The following is a 14,190-nucleotide window of genomic DNA, read 5'->3' on the forward strand; positions in this document are numbered from 1 at the left end:
CTGCTGGACCCTGCCTGTCTGGCCTTGATGTCTAGCTCCTTAAGACTCATTTCATAAGCCAGAACATTTTTCTCTTCTCCAAAGCTCTCTCTGCCTCAGTGTTCTTTTCCTCTGCCTACATGGCCAGTTTCTTTTCCTACATATTCAACGGGGCCGTCTGCAGCCTCAACTGTCTTTCATCCTTCCTTCCACAAGCTCCTCTGGGTACAGGCCCCGAGAAGACAAACTGCTCTCTACTCTGGCAGAGAGCTCAAATTCAAGAGATGAATCATCCACTTCCCCTGAGGGCTGCATCTCAGAGCTAGTATCCAGGCCCTTCTCTGGCTAATCCATATCATCCTCTCCATCCTGATCATCTGTCCTGACTTGCAACTGGTGGGCCTCCACCCATACTGTCAGATCATTTTGGAGCTCTGCCTTCCTGGTGCTCCTTTTGGAGAGCAGGCCTCTCTCCTTCCAAAATTCGTTTAGCTCAGTCACAGAGTAGCTTTTCAGATTGAGGGGCTCAAATTTAGTTCTTGCAAGTGAAGCCACAGGTATAAACAGTCAGGGAGAGTAAGGGTGAATTTGGAAAAAGCACAAAGGCCGATCAAGGAGAATTTAAAACTCACATTAGTCTCAGATTATTTATCTGGGATTTTCAGTGTAACACAAAATCACTGTATGGCATGACTCACCACTGATCACCAAAGTGAGAAATTGAGTAACTGGTTGAGGGGAGTGAAACCCTACTCAAGCAGCAACTGCAATGCGTGTCAGTGTGAGGCACAAGCAAGCCCCACATTAAATTTTGCTTAACCCTCTGGTCGCATAAAACAGATCAGTCTTGCTTAACTTATCGGCAATGTGTTAAGTATTGATGCAGCACTTGAAACAGTAATAAAGTGAAAACACAACACAAGACATGTCCCACACCAATTTATAATGACACAGCAACTTGTAATAAACAAATCAAGACCAAAACGACAAACATTCAATCAGTAGAACCGGAGATATGCAATTTTAAAGATTTAAGTGAAAAAAGCACCACTCGCGGCTGTTAGGTAGTGCGAGACCGGTTGAAGGTCACAAATTCAGGCTGACCCCGATGAAGTGTGGGTGGTATAGTCCAGCTGAAAAGGTAGCTTCACAGTCCAGTGCAAAGAGTTCCATCACAGTGGAGGAGGCCACAAGGAGCAGGGAAGTGCAGTGGACAGTCATTGATATAGTCCAAAGATCTGGTTGTGTCACGAATGGTCAGGCCATTGCTTCACTGTGGTGCTACCCTTGAGTGGTCAAAGCTGTAGGAAGAAGGGTTAAATCAACTGAAAACTGGATTGACAGGCTGTGGGAGTAACAAGGTTTCAGCACCAACGGGTCCGTTCGTGGTCACGAAGAGCCCAACACTTCAATTCAGCCTTTCTGAGGCCACTCCAAGGGTATAGGACCTGAAGAACATCACTTGGGGGTCAGGGGTTTGTTCCAATTGGATTTGAGTGCTGGTTCTGGTGGTTGGGAGCCTGTTATGTCCCTGTGGCTCTGAACAGGAGGCCAGCAGACTACCCCATGGAGTCATTCTGGGAGACCTGGCTTCAGGTAAACTTTCAACACTCGGACTCAGGCAGGAGGGCAGCGATCCAGTAAAGGCAGTAGTCCAGCCAGGCAGCAGTCCAGTAGAGTGGCACTCCTTTCAGTAGCACAACAGACATTCTTCCTGGCAGAGTCCATATGTGTACTGAAGATTTGGTCTCTGAGGTCCAATATTTATACCATATGCTTCCTTGGAAGTGAAAGAAGCATCTAGAGGTTTCCCTTTGAAGTGCATAGGGTTCTTACCTCCCCTGCCCTGGCTACAGACTAACTACAGGGGGCATGCAGCCCTTTGTGTGGAGGCAGGTCACAGCCTATTCAGGTGTAAGCAGGGCTGTGGCCAGCTCTGCCCTCCTATCCTGCCAGAGATGGCACATGCAGGCACACCTTTGCTCTCTATTGATTGTTGCTGTCTAAGAGGGATATTCAAAGCCCAACAGCTAACTATTCCCAGTCATGTGACCCAGTGACAGGCTGCAGGCACTATAAAAGGCTAAGGTAGGAAAATAACAACTTCTAAAAGTGGCATTTTCAAAATTGTAATTTAAAATCAGACTTTACCTTAATAGAGGATGTTTCATTACACTTCCAATTAACAGCAAACATGAATTGGTTACCTGTTCTCATTTGAAAGTTACAGCTTCTTAAATGTAGTTAGGTAACTACAATGTTATCCTATGGGAGGGGTAGGCCTTGTAGGAGTGAAAAACAACTTTAAGAGTTTTTCACTACCAGGACATATAAAACTTAAACGTACATGTCCTACATTTTTATTACACTGCACCCTGCCCTTTGGGCTGTACAGGGCCTACCTTAGGGATGACTTGTATGTATTAAAAGGGAAGGTTTGGCCTGGAAAAAGGTTTGTTTTACCAGGTTGAAATGGTAGTTTGAAACTGCAGACACGGTGTGCAATGGCAGGCCTGAGACATGTTTAAAGGTCTACTCAAGTGGGTGACACAATCAGTGCTGCAGGCCCAGTAATGGCAGTCAATTTACAGGCCCTAGGAACATGTAGTATCCATTTACTAGGGATCTACAAGTAAATTAGGTATGCCAATTCTACCATGTTTAAAGAAGAGAGCACAAGCAATTTAGCACTTGCTAGCAATGGTAAAGTGTGCAGAGTCCTTAAGCCAAAAGAAACAAATTAAGCAAAAATAGGAGGAGTGAAGGAAAAAAGTTTGGGTGTGACCCTGCAGAAATGGCCAAGTCCAACACAAATTAAAAAAAAAAGTCCAAAACAAATGTAAACAAAAATACATGACCTTCTGCAAACCACAGCCACCACTCTCTATGCCTTAGGTTTTCCTCAAGAAGCTGTGCTTGCTGCTTTTCAACCTTGCTCTGACAGGCTATCAGGGATCCCAGATGGAGCATCCTGGAATTCCTTCATGACACAGCAAGATCGGTTAACAAGTTCTGTTACCCAACGTTGCTAGGCCATAGCAGTGAATTACTGGATTTCGATTCGAGCTAGTGACTCTCCATGAGAGCCTTGCATAACGTACAATTGTAGATGAGTAACTAGGAGTAAGCAGAATATTTTCTAACATAAGTTTCTGAGTGATTCAAATAGACTCAAGCAAGCCTCAAGTTACCTATGATGCAACTCAGAACCCCAAAGTACACAACATTCCCTTTCATGGCAGCTGCTAATTTACATTTCATGTTATGTAAGGCCCTTACTACACGACCAGCCTCTTTTCCTGGTCAGATGAACAGCAAAGGTGTAGAGGAGCTACGGAGGAGCCATGCACTACATAACCTCACCCCCACAGCCACACTACACTGTGTTGCTTGAATATTAAAAAATTATCCCTTGTGTCTTGTCAGACTTCCCCACCACCCTCTGCATTAACCTCCTCTCACCCACTGTTTAAGTATTGCTGTCCTACCACCCACCCGTACTATCCTTGGCCTTAACCTCTCCTTCCCTGCCCAAATCTTTTTTTTTTAAACTGGTCTCCTGCCATGTTCCCCGCTATCCTCACAATTACATGTCCCCTTCCCCAAACACGAAAAAATAAATATGCGTATGTCTTGCCATCCTACCACATTGCCCTCTGCCCATTCTATCCCTGAGATACGCAAAGATATAATCCCGGCTATCAAACTGAAAGTTGAGCACCTGTGCCAAAATGGCAGAGGCTCTGAGAAGTGGATATCAGTGTGGCATACTTTTCAAAGCATTCTGTAGAGCCCTACAGCTAACAAGAGGAAAGGTGATCACTGGCGCTAGTGTGACACCTATATTTCCACGGCTCACTCAGATCTCATCAAACCAACCAATATCAGGAAGGAGAGTAGATCAACTCCACTGATCTGATGCCTAGTGTTTTGCTCCTTTGATGCCAGAGCAGTGAAAAACACAAAATAATTTTTTTCACTGCTCTCATGTCAGGGCAGCGAATAACTGGGCTTTCGAAACATTATTTTCATGCTAATGGAATCCTTACATAACAAAGTTATGAAGTCGAATAAAATAAATTATTTAAAGAAAAAAGATTACAATTTTTTTTTTATCCAAGTAATAATGAAGCATAAAACATTAACATAGGAATATCTTCCCTTTGATAATTATGTTTTTATGCACAGAATGTGAAACACACAAAAAGTGATGGGAGGCTGCTTGCAATAAGTCTAAAAACTGGTAATAGCTTGGGGTAGCACTCCAACACATCGTTCGTTTGCTCACCATGCCACCTCAGTTTCCGCCCATCGCTATGCAAATCAGTCTTGGCCCTGTCCTCATTGGAACAGTCCAGCTCGTACCGCCAGGCCAGGTCTTCCCTGAACCAGAAAACATGCAACCCAGGACATGTTTCACCCTAGTTATGGGCTCATCAGCCAGGTATAGCTTGGTTCAAGTGACACAGTGAGCATGGAACCCACGTCTGGTCATGCCCATGCCACTTAGGGTGGTACATGAAGCATACAAAAGGAGACTGCATGCTTGAGCAGGATCAACTCTGATTTGCATATGGCTGAGTCCAAACTGAGGTGGCACGATGAGCAAAAGAAGGATGGGTTGGAATGCTACCCTGAGCTATTGCCAGTGGTTTATTTATAATAAGCAGCCTCCCATCATCTTTTATGTGTTTTAGTCAGGGAATGTCTACCGCTTTGTAATGAGTAAAAGTCCTGGAAAATTATATTTGGCATCTACTACCAGGTTTACCAACAAATGCAAAGCAACTTCAGATAACCTAAAGTTCCGAACTTACGGTCTCCATAGCACCGCAGCGGTCCCACCGATAGCTTAGCCTCTGAGCCTGGTCTGCTTGTGTCTCCCACCACCACCTGCATCACCGGTAAATGGTCTTTGTAAGACAACAATCCACTGTCCCTTTTCCTGTGTGAAACCGAAAGTAAGAGGTAGAAAGAATGTTGAAAATCCGCAGATGTGTTATTGCTGCAATTTAATAACATAGGAAATGTTTGCGAAACACGTCTTAAACACAGACACTAAGATTTGTATATGAATTAACAGTTTAAAACATGTAATTACCGTATATTTAATCTCAATAATACACAAAATTAAAGAAGCAAGACCATTTACAAATAACCATGTGATCTTAGATTGAAACACCCTAACCATCTTCATTTAAACACTCAATCTTTATACAGAGCTTATAATATGGCATCATTTTCCATTGCACCAACTGACAACACAAATATTGCCACACTCACAGCAAGCAGCGGGTTCTACATGCTTCATTTTATGTCTTTATTATCCCCCTTTGTCATTCCATTATTATTTAATGGAATGAGTTCATTATTAGAAGACAATCCATAAGAAAAAAAATCAAAGTTACCTTTTAATTTTTGAGCTAAAAAAAACTAAATGCCTCTTTCCTCTTGTTACTCACCCTATGCAAATCCAGATGATATGAAGTTAACATCAATCCTAAACTAGTCCTACTTTCAAACTGATAAATGCCTCAGGCGTCTCTGAAGACCCATCTGGGGAGATAACAGGAGGTATGACGTGATTAATTGTAACACGTGTGAGCCTAATTGATGTTCATCCTCGTCCATGTATTCACTTTTGCTAACAATTTCATAAAACTGTAGTTAGACACATTTGAAAATAAACTCAAATCTCTTTACACTTTGCTACAAGCTGTAGCAATTTGGACTCAGCTATTTATTTGCTGCTGCGGATATCTTTTTTAACAATTAACAAAAAGATCTTGTGATGCAAGTGGTATGAGTTGTTCATAAACACAATCATAGAAAAATGTCGAAGATATTTCCTGCCCGCTCTCTAGAACGCCAGGTGTCTGATTTTAAATGTTATGCTGTTGCCTCCATATTTTGAGGCAAGGGTTTGAGCAGATGAGCTCTCATTTTGTGAAGTGATTTCTCCTCGCCATATGCTCTTTATATATACAAACGAAACACCAGCTCAGGGAAAGCCAAATTACTTTAAAGACCTCATTGTTAATAGCCCAGCTAAGGAACACTTATCAACTGTATTCTCCAATGAAAACATAGCATTAAGGCTACCCGACCTCACACTGTGTTTCTTGCTCCTGAAGGTTCTCGGAACTGTCAAACAAAATACAAAAACAAAATCTTTTTCTCCATAAACATTCTTTTTTAATCCAGCAATAGATGTTAGACCTCAAACACTTCTTGGAAGAAAGGATCCCAATCACTCATGCCTTTTGTTCTGTAATAAATAATCTTGATAGCAGATTACAAAACAGGGGACTATTTCGTAATTATTCGAAGGGTCGAGGCCTTCCCCAGTCTTATTTTAATCCTGCGCACTGGGACAGGACTAAGTTGTCACTTGATAGCTTTAACCAAATGCAAATTTTCCCCTTTGTCTTTCTCTAATTATTACACCCACTCCACTCCCTCAATACGACTCTTAGAAGCTGTCATGATTTTCAGGGTTGCAGCGCACATTGGGAACCAGCATTACAAAAGTCCGGAGAAGCCCTCTGATTAAGCAAGCCAGGGAATGGGTGGGTAAGGGCTTTCATCCTCATAAAGTTAACTTACTTTAACTAGCAACACCAACAAGCGATAACTAGAATACTTATGTGTTTACTTCAAACTCCCCCTGAGTCATTGTGTTATGTATTTTGAGCCTTTTATTCGAGGCATACTTAATTCTCTCTTAAATGAACAAAAGCATAGTCTATGAAGCAATTGCACTTCAAAGATATGTTTAAATGGATTGACAAGACATTGAGGTATCTTAGATTTTATTTAACCAATAAATCGTGCTGTAAATTACGCTGTACCTCTTAAAGATTTACTAAATCCACGACCTTTCACAGAACCCAGCAACGCGTAATATCCAGCTCATGATATACATACTGAAACTCATGTCAATTATGTCACAGCTACCACAGTGGCCGATTAAAATCTCCTGAACATAAAAATATCGATATCAAGATATGTTCCTACAGCTATAAATCCCTAGTGTGATCCCAGTCCCATATCATTGTTTTCATCATTTGTTTTTCTTTGTGTCTAGATACCCTGATCTCCTAGATGTCATTTTGAAAGCTTGCCAACACTCCCAGGCTTAGAGAACCAATATCTAATGATCATAAATAAATCAAATATCACTACCAAATGTTCAATGAAGCCTGCAAGGTGAGACTTGGTAGTCACCACCAGTGATAAATACAAGTTCAAAAGCAAAGCCTGCTCATCACTACCTTTTTCTCATTCACCTACATTATATTGATAGGTCCAACTATCAACGACCTTTGCAGACATATCTTGCCGCTTGAGATATATATGTTCTGACTGCTAAAATGATCTGCTTCAGCAAGATTACTAGGTTTATGTGTACTTTTTGGATGCCAAGAAGCAAAAGCTTTCTTAGCAGATATTGAACGTATACTCTGTTTCTCTCTAGCGTTGTCTTTGGCTCAATAGTGTGCAACCACAAAGGATCTCACTGGTCGGAAGCTATACAAGTGTTACTTTATGCGAAATAATACCTTGTGGCTAAGTAAGGGAATGGGGAAGGTAGTACATTCTCTAACTGGTCAAAGGATAATCTACAGGAGGAGGGGTTCCTGCAGCAGTACATTAAACAGCCCTCACCAAAGCAATATCAGCCAGTCTAAAATGTGCAATCCTATAAGTAGTGATCCCGTCCATATTTGGACTCTACTATACATTTAAAAAAAAATACATTTGTCATTTATGAAGTGCAGGATGACCCACTAGATGCACTAAAATCAACAAACTCTGTGTCCAGTCAGGTCAAATGCGGGGTCCATCATGGGTCTGAGCTTCCCCCTACTTTTCAGTATTTATAGTCTGCCTTTAGGCTCCCTTTCACACAATAGGAAAATGCAGTTCTATATGTACGTGTCCTCTGACGATACTCAGTTGCTGTTTAATCTATCAAATCTGAAAACAAGGTCATGTTTCTCCGCCCTTATTAAGGAGGTGTTAACTAACGTTTTGAAGAGCAAACATTAGTGGACGGCTTTGAACTTACTTAAATTGAATTGGTTATGGGTTACCTGTTCATTATCTGAGTACCTGTGTAGACTCCAAGTTCATATGTGTAGAGAGGGAAATAGAGGTTGGTTGATTCATCATACAACCTCTCAATTCCTCACAATAACACAAAAGAATGACGTTCCGGACAAGTATCTATATTAGCAGTTGTGAATGGTCAACCTTTTAAAGGCTAAAAGAAGGAGCAAGCTTGTAATTGCAGGGCCTCCCAAATAAGGATGTAATGTAACTGAAGTGCCATGCTTCATCATAGGGACCTGCTCGGTGTTGGATGGGGGTTCAATACCCGACAGGCATCCTTATGAAGCTCTTTACAGAGATCTTTTACCAAACTTTATCCAAATTTGGGGACAAAAAGGCCTACCATTTGCTACAATTTGGAGAAATACTCCCTTGACTGGAGTAGCCAGGCTGACATTCACCAAGAGCCTTGACCATTTTTTTTTAAATTTTTTTTTTTGGAAAACCTTTATTGCACATAAAAATCAATACAAACATGGGCCTACAACCACCAGGGCCGGCCGCTAATATGTACATGTTCAACAACATCAAGGAAGCAATGGGCCCCCTGGGGCTCAGCCGAATTGACAGAGTACTGAGTGCACCTCAGAAGTGATCCGGAGACATAAAGAGGCGTCTAACCACGGCTGGGGACCACACAGTACCAACTCCACCCTCGGGTGGTCAATGAGGATGATCAAGGGGGAGGTGGGGGCGACGGGAGAGCCACAACCATCTACAGGTGAAATGCAATAGTCCGGGAACCTCAGGATCAGGGGGACAAGGCAGCATCAGATGAGTCCACGAGGGGGGGGTGTGCAGATGTTCCCACGGTACGCGTTCCACTGGCCCCAAATTCTACCCCACGCCCCCGGCTTGCCCCGGGCCACATACACAGTCTTCTCTCTGCACATGCACCAGTCCATGTTCTCCTTCCATACTGACACAGTGGGAGGCCGCCGGGAACCCCAAAGCTGTGCGATGTCCCTCTTAGCAACCATGTTCCCAAGGGCCGCCCACTGAGTCTGAGCCGCATTATAATCGTTAGGCTCCCACACGTTCAGCACACATCGGCGAACCTCAGGCAACAGGGCGACCCCAGTGACACATTCCATGACCGCATGCACCCGGCGCCAGTACTCCGCAACCTTACGGCACTCCCAGAGAACATGGAGAAAAGTGGCGCTGAGCCCACAGCCGCGCCTACAGAGCCCATCTTCAGAGAAACCCATCAGAACTAAACGAGGGCCCGTCACGTAGACACGGTGGAGAATTTTAAGCTGGACAAGACGGAGACGCGCGGGTATAGCCACCTCCTTAGGGGAGGACAGCGCAGATTGCCAGTCCTCGTCGTCCAGTTCGACCCCATCCCCAATCCACGCCTCCCGCAGACGCACGAGGAGATCCGCCCGAATGTTTATTAGTTTTTTATAGATAAGGGAAATAGTACTGTCGGGCAAGTGACCGTCGAGTATGCGGTCCTCGAGTGGCGAAGACACAGGGACTGCAGTCCCCGCCCCGATGGCCGAGAGCAAAGCGTGGCGAACCTGAACGTACCGAAAGAACTCCCTCTCACTCAATTCGTACTCACTCTGCAGCGCAGCGAAGGATTTAACCGCACCCTTCACCCAAAGGTCACCTACTCTGCTGATGCCAATCGTGTCCCAACGCTCGAATCCCTTCGTCGTCCAGAGGCTTCCCAATCTGTCAGACGCAAACAAGGGGGTCGCGCCCGTCAAGCGATCATTCCAGCCCATGGCCACATTCGCAGCCTTCCACAAGCGTACTGCAATCTTAGTGGGACCGGTTAAGGTCCTCCCAGCCGATCGAGAGTAAAGCGCTCTGTTAAAGTTGCCGCCAGGCAACAAAAATCTATCCATTTCGAAAGCCGGATTCGGACCAGGTGAGTACGTTGCATGGTTAATAGCAGATAGCTGGGAAGCCCAATAGTACCTTCTGATGTCCGGGAGCGCGATGCCCCCATACCAGTGTAAAAAGACACAGATCTAGTAGTCGGTAGTTGAAATGTATTCAGTGAAGGAAGTGCTTCACATCTCATTGTAAACACACAAAGAAGAACTCACTTGAGGATCTATTCATGATTGAAGTCCTGTCTAAAAATGGTCAAGGCACATTCCACTCCGGGGCCCACGGGAGTCTTTCCAGACTAGATTATTTTCTAATGCCCGCGGCCCAGACCACCCGGGTCCGGGAGGTTAAGCACCTGGCCCGGGGCATCTCCGACCATTCCCCATTGTGGCTCCTCTTCGACACCGGGATGCAATCCGCCGGGCGGATCGCCCCCATTAAATCGGGGAAGAGACATCATTTTAAAAAGTGCCGAACGACCGAGGGGAGACAAGGGAAGCTTACGCCAACGGGCCACGTCTAACCTCAATCTCCGAAGTGGAGAGAGGAGATTATGCTCGTAGCGGACAGCAGGATCCAATGAGACGTACACCCCCAGGTACGTAAAGCCGGAGCTGGACGCCTTAATGGGAAAACGAGAAGGCAAGAGAGGAAAGCCACCGGATATAGCATAGACACAAGATTTGGACCAATTAATGATCAAACCAGAGTTCTTGCCGAAGGAAGTGAGGATGTCAAAGAGCACATTGAGTGACTTACGTGGTGAGGTGAGGTACAAGAGAATGTCGTCCGCGTACAACGAAACACGATCCTCGAAGCCAGGGGCCCACTGGATCCCTCTTATCGACGGTTCCCAACGGAGCCAAGCAGCGAGCGGTTCCAAAGCTAACGCGAAGAGCAGGGGAGACAACGGACACCCCTGCCTAGTGCCCCTCCCAAGAACGAAGGGCCGGGAAACCCTCCCATTAATGACCACCTGTGCCAGCGGGGCAGCGTATAAGAGTTTAACCCAATTAATAAATCCCGCCCCGAAGCCAAACTTTGCCAGGGCGGCCCAAAGATACGGCCATTCTATCGTATCAAAGGCAATCGTGGCGTCCAAGGAAACCAAGATGGCCGGCTCTGAAAGATATTCCGCCCTTGCAAGTACGCCATGCAGGCGCCGCAAGTTAAGGGCCGTATTCCGGTGCGGGATAAAACCGGATTGGTCCGGATGCACCAGATCTCAAATAACAGTAAGCAGGCAGTTCGCAAGAACCTTGGCAAGGATTTTCGGCTCTGCGTTCAGCAGAGAAATAGGCCTATACGAGGCGCAACGGTCCCGAGGCTTACCGTCCTTGGGAATCACGACGATAGTGGCCAGGCGTTGGTCATCAGGGAGAGAGCCGAGTTCAAGCGACTCCGAGAACATACGACGGAGAACTGGCGCAAGTTTATCCGGTTGCAGTTTATAGAGTTCAATCGGGAGTCCGTTGGGGCCCATAGCCTTGCCTGAGCGAAGGGAACGAATCGCGGTTGCAATCTCGTCAACCGAAAGTGGGGCATCCATCTGCTCACGCTCCTCCACCGACAAGCAGGGCAAAGCAATATCCTTCAACAAGTGACGAGAGTCAGCCTCATCTCTAGTAGACACCGGGGAGTACACAGCACAGAAGTAGTCCGCAAAACACTCCACAATCTCACCAGGGTCAGTCACACTCACTCCCTCTGACGTCTGAAGCACGGGGACCACTCGATTCACTCTCTCCTTCTTATCAAGCCAAGCAATCAATTTACCCGCCTTATCCCCAGCATCATACAGTCTACCCTGCTGTTCCCTATACATTGTCCGAGCAGCATCCGTAACAAGGGACTTATATTCGAACTGCTTCAGGCTGAGGGCATGGAGCCCGTCCTGAGTGACACCCATCTCCAAGGCAGCCTCCAACCCCGATATCTCAGCCTCCAATGCAACCACCTCCCCGTTCTTAGCTTTCTTGGCCTCCACGATCAGGGATAGGGCGTGTCCTCGGAGGACCGTTTTGAAGGCCTCCCACAGGGACACTGAGGACAAGACGGACCCCTCATTCTCCAGAAAATACTGATCAAGCGACTTAATGAGACCCTTGCGAATCTTGGGATCACGCAAGTACCAGGGGTTAATGGGGGCGATCCGCCCGGCGGATTGCATCCCGGTGTCGAAGAGGAGCCACAATGGGGAATGGTCGGAGATGCCCCGGGCCAGGTGCTTAACCTCCCGGACCCGGGTGGTCTGGGCCGCGGGCATTAGAAAATAATCTAGTCTGGAAAGACTCCCGTGGGCCCCGGAGTGGAATGTGCCTTGACCATTTTTAGACAGGACTTCAATCATGAATAGATCCTCAAGTGAGTTCTTCTTTGTGTGTTTACAATGAGATGTGAAGCACTTCCTTCACTGAATACATTTCAACTACCGACTACTAGATCTGTGTCTTTTTACACTGGTCTTGATGAATGCCATGGATGCTACAGGGCTCTAAGAGGCAAGAAACATATCGACCAAAAAGGAATCTACAGATGATTATGCCCAGTGAATCCACCCCAGTTTTTAAACTTACCATGGAATCAAGCCACTAATAAATATCTTATATAGGTAATTTTAACCACTCTTTTTCTTTTGCCCGGACTACTACTGCTCTCCCACAAGACAAAACAAGTGAATCCTCAGGAGGGAGAGTTTAAGAGGCCACACAGGCTTTGTTGAACCTTGGGATAAACTATCCCTGTAAAGAGTTCCCTAAGGATGCCCGTCATATATTGCTTACCCTACACGCCAAGGTGCATGTTTGTGAAAAATTTCATTTTTGGGTGAGTGTAGTGTTCACCATTCGCATACAATAACCACATTCCCTGTCAGGGTGAACCACTAAAGTCACTAAATTAAGTTGTGCGTAACCCTCTGGTAGCTTGGCACAAAGCAGTCAGTCTTAACTTAGGGGCAATGTGTAAAGTATTTATTCAGCACACAACCCATAATGAGGTGAAATCCCACCCAAGAAAAATCCCAGACATCTAGTCAGGCATGACCATGTCAAAGCCAAAAAATAAGGCCGACCATGATGGAGCACAAGTCGAATACACAAGTGGATTGGGCCTGGGCAGCGCTTACCCTTGGACTTGAAATACATTTCCAGCAAAAAGGTAGAAGTTCAGTGGGGCAAGGCTGCAGGTAGTGTCCGAGGAGAAGGCATCATCATCAGGGAGGAACTGAAAAAGATTCCCATGTTTAGACTTACTCTCTTTTTTGAAAGTTGAACATTTCCATAAGGACAAAGCTGGAGGGTGTAGCTAGTGAGGGCTTCACAAGGCTGAATACCCCTTCTGGAAAGGACCTATGAACAGGTTTTTCTGCTGGAGAAGAACGTAGGGGGAGGTGTTGCAAAGTCAGTGCGACTGGCGATGCACTCTGGGCCGATAAACTAGCTGGTTGGTTCCAGTCTTCACTCAGAGCAGTTTTTAGCCGCCAAAAAAATTCCTAGTCCCAAGTTTTGGATTTTGGCCGTCTGGCACATTAAGCACCACTCACAAGAGTCCAGGACTGTGGAAGTACCACCTGGAAGATTGGGGCTCACTCAGGCTGTGCCCAGGTGCAGGTTGAAGATGGTTGGAGACTGTTCTGTCCCTGAGGCTTGGCCTGACTGCTCGTGGCAAGCTACACAGGGGGTGAGCAGGGGTTGTCTTGGGTGTGTAACTCCCTTACCCTGACGAGAATAAAGGGTCCCTACTTGGGCAGGGTGCATTCCACTTGCAACAAGAGACCCCCATTTCTAATGCTTGTGGTCAGCTGTGAGGAGAGGACTTGTGTTCGTACTTGACATGCAGTAATTGGCGTACACTCCTGCATAGTGCAGACCATTCCTCAACCACATACTGCTTTTTGAGTTTTCCTGTTTTTGACAACCCTTGAAGTTATCTACACATTATGTCTCAGCTTGTTGAGCCAGCAGTTGAAGTTGCAGTGGTTGTGTTTGAGATTGGGAGGTTGAACTCCTACTCAGTGTCTCATCTAAAGGAGATCTGCAAGGATCTTAATTGCCCTGTTAAAAGTTCTGTTAGGAATGAGAAGCTGCAGAAGGCTTGAAGGGCCTTCTGGGCAGCAAGAGAAGCCTGGGAACCTGGAAATGAGGATGTAGATCTGGAGGTAGAGAGCCAGCAAAGGGACTTTGAAGCTCAGGATCTGCCTATGGAGGGAGCGTCCTTCAGGGGTGGTAGTAGTGTGTCATACTGGAG

At 45.7% G+C, this 14,190-nt stretch overlaps 1 protein-coding gene across 1 annotated transcript in view; it reads right to left on the reverse strand.

The window, feature by feature from the left end:
• Positions 1 to 14,190, reverse strand: part of CNTNAP2 (contactin associated protein 2) — a 2,761,105-nt gene that overhangs the window by 611,576 nt on the left and 2,135,339 nt on the right. The window contains exon 15 of the mRNA XM_085631546.1: positions 4,797 to 4,924. Coding sequence (XP_085487672.1) covers positions 4,797 to 4,924 — 128 coding nt within the window. The remainder of the gene's footprint in view (positions 1 to 4,796; positions 4,925 to 14,190) is intronic.

The sequence above is a fragment of the Triturus cristatus genome, chromosome 10 (genome assembly GCF_964204655.1).
Source record: "Triturus cristatus chromosome 10, aTriCri1.1, whole genome shotgun sequence".
In the NCBI taxonomy this organism is placed as follows: Eukaryota; Metazoa; Chordata; class Amphibia; order Caudata; family Salamandridae; genus Triturus; species Triturus cristatus.